At 33.7% G+C, this 15112-nt stretch overlaps 1 protein-coding gene across 5 annotated transcripts in view; it reads right to left on the bottom strand.

Moving 5' to 3' along the window:
* The window catches only part of LOC106669294 (octopamine receptor beta-2R), a 293096-nt gene that overhangs the window by 19349 nt on the left and 258635 nt on the right, over positions 1-15112 (bottom strand). For all 5 annotated transcript variants that reach the window (XM_014398660.2, XM_014398662.2, XM_014398661.2 and 2 more), the window contains 2 exons: positions 9183-9672; positions 4342-4528 (listed from right to left, as the gene is read on the bottom strand). In XM_014398660.2, the coding sequence (XP_014254146.1) occupies positions 4342-4528; positions 9183-9589 (594 nt within the window). In that variant the 5' untranslated portion in view covers positions 9590-9672. The remainder of the gene's footprint in view (positions 1-4341; positions 4529-9182; positions 9673-15112) is intronic.

The raw sequence follows: 15112 nt of genomic DNA, 5'->3' as shown, positions 1-15112 counted from the left end.
TAACATTAGTGTACTCCGGTATAAAGTCCCAAGTGGGATAATGCTGGGATTATCCGGCTGAAGCCAGGGTTACCAGAGAGCGACTTCTTTATTCGCACATTAAACGACTTTAATAAAAGTGATAATAAAATTTAGTATCTTTCTCATTGCATAATACAACATGGATAAAACAAAACTAAATGAAACTAAAGTTAAAATAGGAAGAATATTAAAGGGGAAGGAATATGTTCTTCTAATTTATCTTATCTATAAATAAATGTACACAATTTTGATTTTGTCTCTTGATTTATCATCCTTCGAAATAGTTTGTCTTCCTTTACTCCTAGGGAAACATACTTTAAACATTTTTGTGTGTATTATATGATACATCGTGAAAAACTAAAATAATATACTTAATTGTAGTTTTTTGTCAAATGTATTAGTGCTGTGATAGAGCAGTCAAACTTAATTATTTGATTCCATGTTTTTTATTTTTAAAATAAAAACTCATTCTTTAACGGAAATTTGGAAAAATGAGCGACCGCGGTAGCCGAGTGGCTAGCGAGTCAGAATCTAATCTCATGGATGGACGGTCGTCGGTTCGATTCCCACCACCGCTCCTGGAATTTCTGACCCGTTTCCCTCCAAAAATATTGATCATACTGATCAACGTCCACGAATCAATGTCTAATTTTATTCTTGAGTCAAGTAGCCTTTATAATTATTTATAATATCGTTGTAAATGTTGAGTGTTCATTGAGGGGTCCGAAGTACAAGTAAGAATCGCTTTATGATCAGCGAATGTATGTATTGAAACGATAACATATTTACGAATATCTGCAGTATTTATAGAAAAAATGGGCCAAGTATGCTTCCCTGAGGAACCACCGTCATAATGCGTACATAAAATGAAAATTCATTTCCCTGACTGGCTCGAAAAAATCTGTGATCTCAGTGTGAGATAGTACGGTTGAGGGACGATGTTTTTTAGTTTCCAAAGCAAGCTTGAATGCCAGACTCGATCAAAGACCTATTTAAAAAAAAGACACACAAGCAACGCTATATCATTAATATTTTATCGTGCCATTCGTTCAGTTCATTTTGAATTATTTCAAAAGAAAAAAGAAATGTGTGGTGATTATTGACCGTTAGTCGATGATTATTCGGAAATCGTGAAATGCGGTCTGGTGTGATGTAGGTAGGATGTGGAAAAAGTGAATCTATCATCCTACATGTATTTGTTAAATTTAAACAATGTTTGTAAATTCCAGGCCTGAAGATGATCTCAATAAAGATCGAAACGTTGGCACGATAAAAAGAAAATGTTTTTCTGAAGCCTACATCACACCAGACCGCATCTCACGATTTCTGAATAATCAGAAAAAAGACGTACGATTCTGACAAGACATTCAATATTCTTTATACTAGATAAAATATGTAATTCATAAATTTTACTTTTGAAAAAATAATTCCTCATTTTTTATACACTGACAGGCAAAAAATTCCACCCAATTGATTATTTTTCATTTTCGCGAAAAAGAAAATTCCACCATTAACATATCTCATTGTTTTGCCAAAAAATATTTGTGTATGCTTTGTTTTAACTTGGGAATATCGATTAGAGTAAACACACTTAATCCTTACCAAAATCAAGGATAAAGGATTTTTCAATGTTTACTTTTTACCGAATTTAAAATGTTTATTCAGCCTCATTTGAATTCTGAAGCAATAAACTGTTTATTTCCATCCTTATTTTCTTAATTTCCTTTTGTAAACTTAAAATTACCAGTGCTGAAGATGTTGCGCATGGTACGATGTACGTTCCATCAGGTAAACTCTGCGAGACGCTGTTGGACGTTTTCGAGAAACGGGGTCCTACCATAGAAGGTCCGGTTCTGAACACCCTAGGGTAACATAACCAGAGGATGACCGTTTTTTGACTTAGAGAATTTTGAGAAACCGGCACCTTACTGTTGTTCAAGCGATTCATCAGCACCAGGAAGTTCGAGCTGTCCAAATTTCTTTACGGACTGCTCGCAGAACATTAAATCAATATGGACTGATGGCTTTTCGCCCTATAGAGGACCAGAATTGACCATAATATTAAGAGTTGCACAGCTCGCATTTGCTCGAGAACCCAGCCACTAGTCTTTGGAGATTGGTACGCTGTACGTTTTACAGATGAGTGTAGACGTGCTCTACGATATCCAGATTGGCGTGAAACAACGTGGAGAAAGCAACTGAAAAGTACGAAGCTTGTAATTTTTCCCAGAGCCCACCTTTTCAACGAAGCTTAGTAATAGTGTGGGAGAGAATTTCAATGGAGAGTCGCACAGAGTTGGTTGTTGTTCCTGGAGGGTCTTTGACGGCCACTTTCTATGCAGATGAAATTTTGGAACATCATGTGTTGCCTATCCTCATAATTCCTATTCCTATTCTAATTCACGAAAATGCCAATCCACATGTCGCTCGCCTAGTACAAACGTACCTTCAACAGCACATCAGGGTCAAGGCCTGTAGCAGCCCCCATCGAACATTTATGGGATAACTTCAAAAGTTGAGTAAGAGCACGTCCTACGATCTACACGTGCTAATCTCCAGCAAAGAGACATTTCCAGGCTGGTAGAAAGTACGCCGAGGCCTTCGAAATGTAATTAAGGGAAGAGGAGGAAATGCGCGATATTGAAATGTTAATTACAATTCTAAATTTTATCTGCCCGCCTTTTTCTCATTTTCCTTAGCAATTTACATGTTTTACTTTTTAGAAAAACATTAAGTTATTAAACGTTAAAAATAATAATTAATATATAAAAATATATACAAATCAAGTTATATTACAAGTGGGTGGAATATTTTGCCTGTCAGTGTATATACAAAGTTCTTTAAATAGTGCTTTTACACATTTATATTTCAAGCTTATATTACGTATTTATTGAACATGTATGTATTGAATACATTGAATACATAGGCGGATTCGTGTGAACGTGTTCATTACTTCTTGGAGCGTTATAATTAACTCAAGATCTATGACCATGATTTTAATTTAAACTTTATGATATAGTTAAATTCACTAATTTCGTGGTCCGCTTGACCAATTAATATATTAAAATTAATTAAGGTTTTTAGTTGAGATAAAAAAGTCAATGGCACGAGCGGGATTCGAACCCACGATCTTCGGCTAGATACGCCGCTGCTCTACCACTTGATCTATCGTGACCTCGATCCACTCGGACACTAACTTCCCATCTCAACATCATCTTTAGAATTTTCCATCCTTTGTGCCATTTTTCAAATGTCGTGTAATCGGATTGGATTCTCGACGACAAATGAAATGGCCACGGAGAGCTTTAGTGAAGTACACTTCATTTGAAATCATTAAATTCACTAATTTCGTGGTCCGCTTGACCAATTAATATATATTACAATTAATTAAGGTTTTTAGTTGAGATAAAAAAGTCAATGGCACGAGCGGGATTCGCTGCTCTACCACTTGAGCAATCGTGACTTCGATCCACTCGGACACTAACTTCCCATCTCAACCCCACCTTTTGAATTTTATGATATAGGTTAAGGTGGGAAGTTGGTGTCCAAGTGGATCGAAGTCACGGTAGCTCAAGTGGTAGGGCAGCGGCGTATTTAGCCGATAGACGTGGGTTCGAATCCCGCTTGTGACACTGACTTTTTTTTATCTCAAACTTAAATAAAAATTAATTAATTTGAAAGATATCATTTGGTCAATCAGATCACGAAATCTAATGAATTTATGATATAATTCGATGAGTATTCCACATTGTGGAATGGGATAGTTAAAAAAAAGAGTTTTCTCGCTTTATGATTTCTTTTCGTGCGTCTCAGATAACACTTCCTGAGCTCGTAAATAGGATAGGCGTTCAGACAAACTTATTCTGTCGTGATTAAAGAAGCTTTTAATAATTTTTACGTGAAAGGTCAGAATAAAAGAGTGGATTAACAGAAAAATTAAGGCTTTGAGAATATCAATTATGACTGTATACTATGAAATAATGGTAGTAGCAACGATATAGGGCATGTTTCACATGGCTGTTCAAGGACAACGCGATTTTCTGCAATTGTAACGATTCCGGGATGTCACGCAAGGCCTCGTTCCGGTACAAACGTTCTCGGCTATAAATAGTTTAATTATGCCGATTCTATACGGGGTCCACGATTCACTATGTTTGGCAATAATGGATAGCAGATTCGCCCTAGGGCCTTCCATGTCATTCGGCCAGCCGGTAATTTGTCGAATCCGGCCATACCAAGGTACAAATATTCATCCGGTCGCCCTTTCCTGAGGGAACACATTTTATTTATACATTCCAACTGGGGAAAATTAAAACCCACCTTGAATTCGCAAACGTCGGGGTGGCGGTTTCGAAATTCCTGGTTCTCGTCCGTCGTGTACCAGCCGCAGAGAATAGGAACGAAGGATATGATTGCAGGCGACACCCAGGTGCTGAGCAGCATAATCGCAACCACTTTCTTTGTCATATTGATTGGGTACTTCAAAGGCTTCACTATAGCGTAGTACCTAAACATATAATTACAATTAATAATTAAGAAACACAGACATTCAATTTTAATGCCAAATAATAAGATAAACAATAAAGCTTACAAGGAAAACTTCCGAAGAAAATTACTAAATCACAATAATTGCTAGCCATTAATAACATTTAATACACTGTGCACCTTTTCTATCTGAACTTTATTCTATTTCGTGTGTATTCCGATCATAAACCAAGCTGGATGTGACAAAAATCTAACTTTTCAGGGTTGCAAATTTTGCAAAACTTTGGTAATTGAGTTTTCGTATTACATTACTTTTTTATTACACTCACATTTTAACAAATAGAATTTGCTTATTCCAGTAAATAGTCTTTTCATTTATTTAATTATACCTTGACTTTCTCGTACTTATCCCATTATGAATCGACAATTATCTAGTTTTGAACAGAAATTTAGGAAACTTGCCGATTATCGTACCATCTCTTATGCAGTTCACACCTTTGATCTGCTAGGCTGGTGAAATGGGATAAGTAAAGTTTTAAAAATCAAGATATTAGAAGTGGGATAAGTGCACTAACTCATTTATTACCAACAAAACAAATGCTAATACAACTAGGTAACAAAACATATCTCTTTGTTACTACATAGATTCATGAAGACGTAGGTAATACAATTATTCTATTTCAGTATATGTGCTATTCTTGTGTAAAAATAGATAAATAAAATGCTGGAAATGTTGTCAGGCTAAAATACTTATTGCAATATGCACTTATAAATCTTATTCGTAAAAATTTGCCTAACCAGTTTTGCTCCGAGGGTGAAAAATATTCTTGCATTTTTGATATATNCGGCTAGATACGCTGCTGCTCTACCACTTGAGCTATTGTGACCTCAACCGTGACCTCAAGTGGTCACTTTACAAAATAATACGTTTTATGGTTTAAAAATAGCCTTTTCTTTTTTATTTACTGTCACTATTTTATAATAAACAGACATTTTTAATCAATTTCAATTAATTAAGGTTTTTAGTTTAGATAAAAAGAGATTGAAAGATATTTATTGGTCAAGCGGACCACGAAACTAGTGAATTTAACAATTTTTAATAAACGAGAATTTTTTAAATACTCCTTTAAATTAATTTTATTATTTTCTAATACGTTTTTAACTTTTCATTAATATGATTTAAGATTGGACGAATTTTAAAAGTAATGTATTGATTATTTATTGTTATTTAAATTTTTCTTTTTTATTATTATGTATATTATAATAATAAATAATAATTTTTATTAACATTTTTTTCGTTCTTTATCTTACTATTTGTAGTAAAGGACAGTTTTTTGGAGGTTGAATTTTGTTTTAATTTTCCCTCCTTTTTGCCATTTTTCAAATCAATTCAATGGAAAATTCAAAAGGTGGGGTTGAGATGGGAAGTCCGAGAGGATCGAGGTCACGATAGCTCAAGTGGTAGAGCAGCGGCGTATCTAGCCGAAGATCGTGGGTTCGAATCCCGCTCGTGCCATTGACTTTTTTATCTCAACTAAAAACCTTAATTAATTGTATGTATTAAGTACGCGAATTTACCGTTGTTGGCAATAAAAACTGTCATGATTCGTCAATATTGTCTTTTCATTGTCAAAAGCTTTAGCGAAAACCAAAAAATTAAAAATCCATCAGTCTCCCTTTTTGAGTTGTGACACTTTTCTTGCATATATTAACTCTCAGTAGTTTAAGTTAGTTTGCTTGCTCTAACGATAATATTGTCAATGAATGATTATAAGGGTATTAATTTCTTTATAATCGTACAGATAACATGCAAACCTAACGAACAAATATCAGTGTAATAAATTTTACTAAGATTATTTTGTCCAAGCTTTCCTCCTGGAGTCAGACTAATTAGTTATTTAAAATACAAAATTAGTTATTAAAATAAAGGTTTTATTGACTATTAAACAGAGTGTAATTAAAATATTCAAAAAATCGTTGCAACTATAAATTAATGTAAAAGTTAAAAGACAACATTGTTAAAAAATATGAAAACAATATTATTATTAAGTACGTTATTGAAATAAAAGAAATGAAACTAAAATAGTTCACGTGCACTCTGGATCGAGGTATGGTCTTGAGGAAAAATGCAAATTCAGTTCGTTCTTACTGCCAAGCTTTCGATTTATTTTAAGTCATCGTCAGTCTTAAATTAATTTCATATTACGAAAAACATATTCGTACAATTGATTTAATAATTGTTTTTATAATGTGAAATTAATATAAGCCTGACATTGACCTTAAAATAGGTCGAAAGCTTGGGAGTAATAACAGAATTTGCTTTTTTCTTCAAGACCATACCATGATCCAGAATGTACGTGAGTAAAAAGCGATCAATACTTTTAACATTGAAAAGTAAAATAATTCTAACATTAGTACAACTTTGCTGTTTCAATGAAGAGAAGAACGCAGCAATAAGAACTAAGAATGCTGTTAGATTCAATTAAGGACATGCAAATTCCTTTTTTTCGCATATAATATGTTCGTGGTAATTCAGTATTTACGATATTTTGATTTACTGTAACATTTTGCACAACTGTGGGTGAACTTATAGCTATTAGGCAGTACCTTTTGAATTGGCGGTAACGCACTGTATTTATCAAGAAAAGTGGCACAGTTGTTATAATAACTGACCAACTTATTAACAAACTATTCCTGCGTGTCAAGGGATGAATAATCGCAACTTGGAGCATAGATGCATTCAAGATGTAGAGTTTATTTGCATATTATATATAATATTATCGTGAAATTATAAGGGTCGCCCAAAGCCCTTCCATAAGCCTCAAAGGGAGGTGGAAGGAGACTTAAACTGGAAGAGGCCTGTTGGGCTAGAGCTGCGCTGGAAGCTGCACTTTTTTTAAGGACCGTTACATTTTCTTTGGGAAGAAAAAAAGGTACTGTTCTGAAAAGACATTCAGCCGACTTTCATCAAGCAGCGATCATCGCAAAAGGTTTTTAATTTTCATTTGTTTTTTTCGTTTTAAAAGGATTTCCACATTATTTTCAATTATAACATTCGAATTGAATATTTCATTTGTTTAAGTCAATACAAAGTTCGTTTTGCAATTTATTTGTATAATCTTTTAATAATGTAAGTCTACCTTCCTTTTAATAACCTATTGTCCACAAATACAGATCAACTCAGTTTCCTCTTTTTTTTTGCTTTTTTCATTATGTTTCATTTTTGTGTTCCAATGTATAAACAATATTAATAATTAGTCAGTTTTATTTTTCAAGGGAGGTTTGGTGGTTTCAACAAAATTGTTAATATTAATTCAAAGTTTGTTTGATATTTCAATATAAGAATTATTTTTGTTTTATAAATGTTCTTTTGATACATTTATGATTTATTCGTTTTGTTGAAACGAGGAAAAGATTTAATAAATAGGAATAAAGTAATAATATTAAACCNATATATACATATATATACTCATCAATAAGACAGTATGACTGAGGATAAGTGTCGAAAATTTCAGGTGGTGTTTCTACTCACCATATGCAACAAAAACATCCTATAAACCGCTGTTTAAATTTCAACGGTGAAGATGTATTTTCAGGTTTTGGGTGTTTTTTTTTTTTTAATTTTTCGACTTTGCTCCATTAAATTGCTTATTAACTTCACAATTACGGATTTTAGAAAAATCTGGTTTGTACCACCTGAAAGAACGTTAAATTTTCTTTAAGGAAACGTATTCACATTGCAGAATTGATGAAAAAATTGTGCATGAAAAATTCAGAAAAACAATGTTGAAATTTGGAATTTTTCTAAAAAGTTGGATTGGTAACTGTTAATAAGAACAATCTCCTGGAGCTTTGCAAATTCCCACAAAAGTCTCCATTCAAATAGCTTCCAGCGGTATACCCACCTTTTTGGATTGCGTCTCTAAAAGGCCCAAAAAGTTAGCATTAAACAAAAACAAAAAAAAAACTGGTGTCCATGAAGGGGGCCATGTTCAATTTTTCCAGGATATCCGTTTGGCTTTTGAGTTTTGTGTTAGCTCTTTAATGTTCAATTCAATAAGTTTGCTTTATGTTATCGGCTGACAACTTCCTCAGGTTGGGGCTTTAAATTATGTCCTTGTTTCGTAATGCATATCTTGCTTATTGCATTTCATTTACTGCTGCGAGGGTAGAATACCAAGCCCGTTTTCCACATTGAGACGTCCAGCTGATCTCACCTTCCAACGACTTCATCAGAGGCTGTGGGAAACTGGTTCTTTCACTCGACCAATTTTTTCATCAAATCTGCAATGTAAATAGGTTTCCTTCAGCCACTTTAATTTTCTTTTAGGTTGCCCAAACCAGACTATTTTGCAGTCAGTAATTCTGAAATTCATAAGCAATTTAGTGGACAAGTTCAAAGTTTTTGTTGCATATGGTGAGTAGAAACACCTTCTGAAATTTTCGACATATTATATATTATTATTATATTTAAAGCTTGTTAGTATGGTACCTGTCCAATTATTTGTTTCTTGTTATGACTGATATCGCTCTTATGTTGTTTTTTCAAAATTGACATCAAGATTGTTAGTAGCTTAAGCTAGTAACTATAATAATTAATTTTAAAAAAGCGATTTTACATTTCATGTTGAAAATAATGATAATTTATTAGACTTTGTATTTGCAATGTTGCTCACCTATCGACACTTATACAACAGAGGTGAAGTATGGAAGCTGAAGAAAAGTAAACGTCTAGGGAGTTCCAGGCATCGCACATGAAGTAGCCGAAGAGCCACTTTCCCGTTAACTGAACACTTGCATTAAAAGTCATCACAACCAGAGCGACGAGCATGTCCGCGAAGGCGAGGGACACGACGAAGTAGTTGGTTATGATCCTCAGCTTGCGATGCCTCATCACGGACACGATGACAAGGAGGTTGCCGAGTATGGCGGCGATGATGATAAGGCCCATGATGGTCCCCTTGATCGCCGTAGTGAGGATGTCCGTCCAGTCCTGCTCGTACTCCGACGAACGGTACACTCCTGAGTCATTTTTTTCAGTCTCGTTGAACCCTCCTCCGTAGGTACCATCGAAGGTACCCATTTTACCCCTGCTCCGTTTCCAGGTCACCTATTTTCACTTGCTTATTTGATTCCCTCATGGCTCATTCCAGTCCAAGTCTCCGTCTGAAAATCAAACAAAAAGGTTGTTTAAAAAAAAGGAATTATACTAATTATTCAATATCTTTCATCAAAGATTAATAGACAATCACGTTTTCTCTTTCTTTAAAGGTTTTAAAATTTAAATTATAAAAAGTTTGACCACGTGTGTAAAATCCGTCGGTCATAACCATATTTTACGGCTGGAAAGAACTTATCCACCGTTAAAAAAAATAAAAATTAAAAAAAAAATAAAAACAGCAAACAAATGGATCTGATATGTAAAGGTAACTCATGATTTATCCGACATGTATCCCTGTGCGTATTAAAAAACAGAATTGAATGAAAAAAAACCTTGGGACCAAGAAACAAGTATAAATCGCGAGTATGGCGTAATTTTGGTGAAAGGGTCGGTTTTGGAATATGACGGGAGTTTGAGTATGCAACGGCATTAGTCATGAAGGGCGTTAATAGGGGACGCCCAGGATGGAGGAGCCGCTTCAAATGAAATTCCACGTTCCTGCGATCGCAGTGGAATGCAATAATAAATGTATGTTCCGCCGGCCAGAGAGCCGCCATGGCCATTTGCCCAATGATAACATCCGAAACTTTGGTTGGATGCAAAAAACGTTGAATCATCTGTCTTAGACCTGGCAAGGAGGTGAGTGAGAACTTAGGATTCGTCACCGTACGGTTTGTTGTACAAGAATTACCCCAGGGAATAATAAAAAAACTAATTGATCATTATTACATAATAAAACAGAAATATATGGACATTTATTTGGAATCTACTAGTTTAATTTATCGATTTTAAATGGTCAAAATCAAATCCGAAAGAGATTGAAATACAAGCTTATCGGAGTAAAATTTTACATGGATATTTCAGTAATGACTGAAATTTTACTATTTTTTGTTTTTACTAGCTTTTTAATTATTTTATCAGTTTAAGCTTAATTATATAAATACTCATTTAATTATACACAATTTTTTCTAAATGAAAAATTTGTGGCCCAGGCAGGATTCGAGCCCACGACTTTCGGGTAAATATGCCGCTGCTAAACATTTATAGAAGTTGTATATAATTAATTGAGTATTTATATAATTTAGTATAAGCTTACAAAATAATTAAAAAGTTAGTATAAATTTAGAATGACGGCTGTGAATCGTACAGTCCCGCTAATGTAGTACAATCGTTAATAAAAAGTGTTTCTATATGAAGCCGCGATTTGCTTACAATTAGAATAAAAGGGGGTGTCGAAATGGAAAGTTTGTGGCATGGGCGATCGACCTCACGGTAGATCAAGTGGTAGAGCAGCAGGTAGGTATTTACCCGAAAGTTGTGGGTTCGAATCCCGCCTGTGATACAAATTTTTCATTTCGAAAAAATGGTGTATAATTAATTGAGAACTTTTTATTTGTATTTCTATTTTGGAATACATCTGGTTTTATATATATNTATATATATATATATATATATATATATAGTTAAACATGTTGTAAAATAGACTAAAGTAGAATTTTAATCAAATACAAAGAAGGCGTACCAAGACGTTTTACGTGTGTTTACATAGATATATTATTGATGTATATAATCATATATTATAAGGAAATACAGAAATCATTTTATGAAAGTTGTTTCTCTGTCTGTCTGTCTGTCTGTATGTCTCTCTCTCTCTCTCACTCTCTCTCTCTCTCTCTCTCTCTCTCTCTCTCTCCCTCTCCCTTCTCTCTTATAAATAAACGATAAAAAATAAATTATCCATAAATATATACTATAAAACAGCATAACTAGTTTTACTTCATAATTCGTAAACCTAGAGTTTGTTGATCATTATTTATTTTCCTTTTGGGTTTTTAAATACGATTCTTCGATTCCTACTTACATTGAGCCTTTTTTTCCAACAACCTTTCTAAACCTAGGTTTCTAAACCTAAGTCTTTCTTGGATTGTTATTAAACGACTACGAAGTAAAATATTAAACCAATTTAAAGAAATGCATATTCGTCTTTAATTCGTATACTTTACTCGCTTTTCTTGCTTTCTGTCTGTCTGTCTCTCTCTCTCGTTCTCTCTCTCTATCTCTTTCTCTCTCTCCCCCCTCTCTCTCTCTGTCTTTCTCTCTATATTTTAATATCCTAATGAATTCTTAATCTTTTGTTTTTATCCATTTGTGTTTTTTACATTTCATCTCTCTTTCCCCACTCTTTCTCTCCGCCTCTATATTTTTAAGACACTTTCTTCTAAATTCTATTTAACTGTTTATCTAACTATCAGTCTAACAAATATACCTATTGATATCTATCATCTTCCGAATGTATCTCCAATCTATGTACTTTCGTTTTTCTCCATTTGGGTCTGTACATTTCCTCTCTCTCTCTCTCTCTCTCACTCTCTCTCTCTCTCCCTCCCTCTCTCTCTCGTTATTACATTCTCATGTGTTCTTCTCTGTTTATCCCATAATCATTAGACAGTCTTTTCTATTTAATTTTTCATCTAAATTTCCTTCTTTGTACAGTAATTATATTTAACTATTTTTATGAATATAATTTTAACTATCAACCTATCTGCCTGCTATCTATCTATTATATCCTAATGTATCTTCAACCAATGTATTTTTGTTTTTATGCGTTTGTTCTCTCTTGCCGATTGCTTTATCGTTCGGTTTTGTGTCTATTCTTTTATCTCACTTTGTTTAGGTAGTAAATTCTATTCAACCGTTTACCTAAAAACCGATCTATCAATAACCTTTTGCTATCTATCTATCCATTGTTATCAATATATTGTTTTTCTCCATTTGTGTCTGAACGTTTCACTTCTTGCTCTCTTTTTCACTTTCACTCAATCTTTACAATTTCTCTATTTACGAATCTCTCTATGTAGTTCAAATTTTATCCCTCTACCTTCATGATTTTTGCTATCTAACCTTTCATGTTAATCCACTATATTTATCCATATATTTATTAATATAGCTTTTTTAACCCTTCATTTTTTATAATCTCTTTATAATTTATGTCTTTATTTCTGTCTGTACTTTTCAACTCTCTCTTTCCTTAACAGGCTCGTTGTCTATTTTCCTTAATTTTTTCTTATTTCTCTTTTTACCAATCTTTCTAAACATAACGACTTTCTCTCGTTCTCCTTCTATCAGCCTTTCTACTTGACATTTCATGTTAATCTGCCATTTATAGGCATCTACATATCTATAGCTTTACAATTCTTTTCTTTTTATCATTTATAATTTCGGTGATTCCCATTTTTTATCGAATAAATCTAAAATTGAAATGTACTTTGTATTTCTCCCTATCTTCTTTTTTCTACTTATCTACTTACATATTGTTCCAATCTAATTGGCTTTGTTTGAAGCAAGTGCTTCAGGTATGATAAACAGTTTTGAATTACCTGGGAAAAAATGAATCAGGATTTAAAATTATGTAATATACATTTAAGTTGAAGTGTTCAATATGTTTTAACAAGACCGACGGCGACGAGCTGATTATAAAGAAATTAAATCGACACGAACTACAGAGTGTAAATAAACCAAAATAGTTTATTCAGCCGGTCAAATCAGTCAATCATTTCGGATGATGGAATGACAGGCCGTCAAGACTGTCATGAATGATACTAAATCATTCAACAAGCTTTCCACCCCATATTTTCGTTTATTAGCGGCGCGATACATTTCCGGAGATATTCACCGGTATTTATAAAGATGATTTTAATATCGATTGTAAATAGAGACGTCGCTGTCGTGCTTGTTTAGTGTTTGGTTGAGTATCGGATATTAGCTTCTTAATTTTGCTGACATGTCTTATTGTTAGTGAACTTCGAAGTGCTTCGTTTATTAAAACCACCTTTTGACTGTTTGCTTACGCAAAATATATTGATTATTATTTATCCTATTAGATGTTAAATGTTTTAATATAAATAGTTTTCATAATCATATTAATTTTATTTAATAATAAAGGGTTAAATGTCGTTAATTATACAATATAATCGTAAATGTGTGGTGATTAGTGACCGTTAATCGATAATTATTCAGAAATCGTGAGATGCGGTCTGGTGTGATGTAGGTTTCAGAAAAACATTTTCTTTATCGTGCCAACGTTTCGATCTTTATTGAGATCATCTTCAGGGCCTGGGATTTACAAACATGTAATATGTAAACAATGTTTGTAAATCCCAGGCCCTGAAGATGATCTCAATAAAGATCGAAACATTGGCACGATAAAGAAAATGTTTTTCTGAAACCTACATCACACCAGACCGCATCTCATGATTTCTAAATAAATAATCGTAAATGATTAAAAATTACGTTAAAAAATATTATTTAAACATTCGTTTCCTAAAATCCAAAAAATCTCATAAACATTCTTTTTATTACAAGACAAAGATATCAATAGCGTGCACTAGGTTACACTAGGGGACTTAATTGGTTTATTCAAAGGCCAATTGGTTATAATGAATATAAAAAATTATAAAAAAAAAGATTATATCTTGTAGAGTACATTTCAGATAGACTGCGCTTTTATTTTGATTTTATTGATTGAATTGCCAACTTCATAAGAAATAGATTAATGGATCTAGTTCCAGTCTTGGTTTGGCTTCCTCTTTACTACTATTTGTCTAGCAAACTATTAGCTTTGAACTTTCTTGCTTCTGCTTCTGAAAGGACTTCGGGCTCTTGGTCATTAGGCGGTGATTACATTATCGGCTCGCCATCCTCAGGGGGCTTTGTAAGGCTAAGAAGCCATTATCTGCATACTACAATAGCTAGTCTAACAAGTAGTTTTCTGTAAGACCATTAATTATTGTCGAATGCTTGCACTACGGGTTGTGGGTATTTTAAACCGTGCAATATGAACTTTCTTCTTTGCTGAGCGGGAAGAAGGAGACAATTATTTGACAAAGGCGAGTGCTAAAGAGCTCGATTGCTCATGGAAACGGAGGGAGCAACGCTACGTCGTAATGACATTATACGAATTCTCTTCACCTCCTTCTATCGCATTTTGTTTTTGTTATCGCCCTATTCGAGAGGGAACGTCTCGTCTGAAAGATTTCCTCCATATTTGGGAACGTAATAAACGGAGAAGCTGAATGCAATTTTCCATAGGACGTTTTACATATTGTCCTCCCTTTGTTGAATTTTGCGGATCAATGTTGTTAGCCACCTTTCTGAAACGAAACATAATTTAAGGCCAATCTTCGCCCCGCTGTTTTATCAAATTGAAAACACAATCTGCTTCAGGGTTTATTATTGGAAAACGCCGTTAAATTTACGTAAACATCGTATCACTGTGACCTCCTAGAAAGCAACACGTGCCTATATATATTAGTATATTATAAATTTCACAGATTTTAATAGAAATTTCCTCTGTCCCCTGCGATTAGTAATTTTATCAATTTCAATTAGACTGAAGGCAAATAAGGAACTTAAAAAAGTAGTAAAAAGATCTCCTCTCAAGTTTCT

Source organism: Cimex lectularius, unplaced genomic scaffold (assembly GCF_000648675.2).
Source record: "Cimex lectularius strain Harlan isolate CLEC.00 unplaced genomic scaffold, Clec_2.1 scaffold35, whole genome shotgun sequence".
NCBI lineage: Eukaryota > Metazoa > Arthropoda > Insecta > Hemiptera > Cimicidae > Cimex > Cimex lectularius.
The sequence above is the reverse complement of the archived record's forward strand: the minus strand, read 5'-3'. Positions and strand labels throughout refer to the sequence as shown.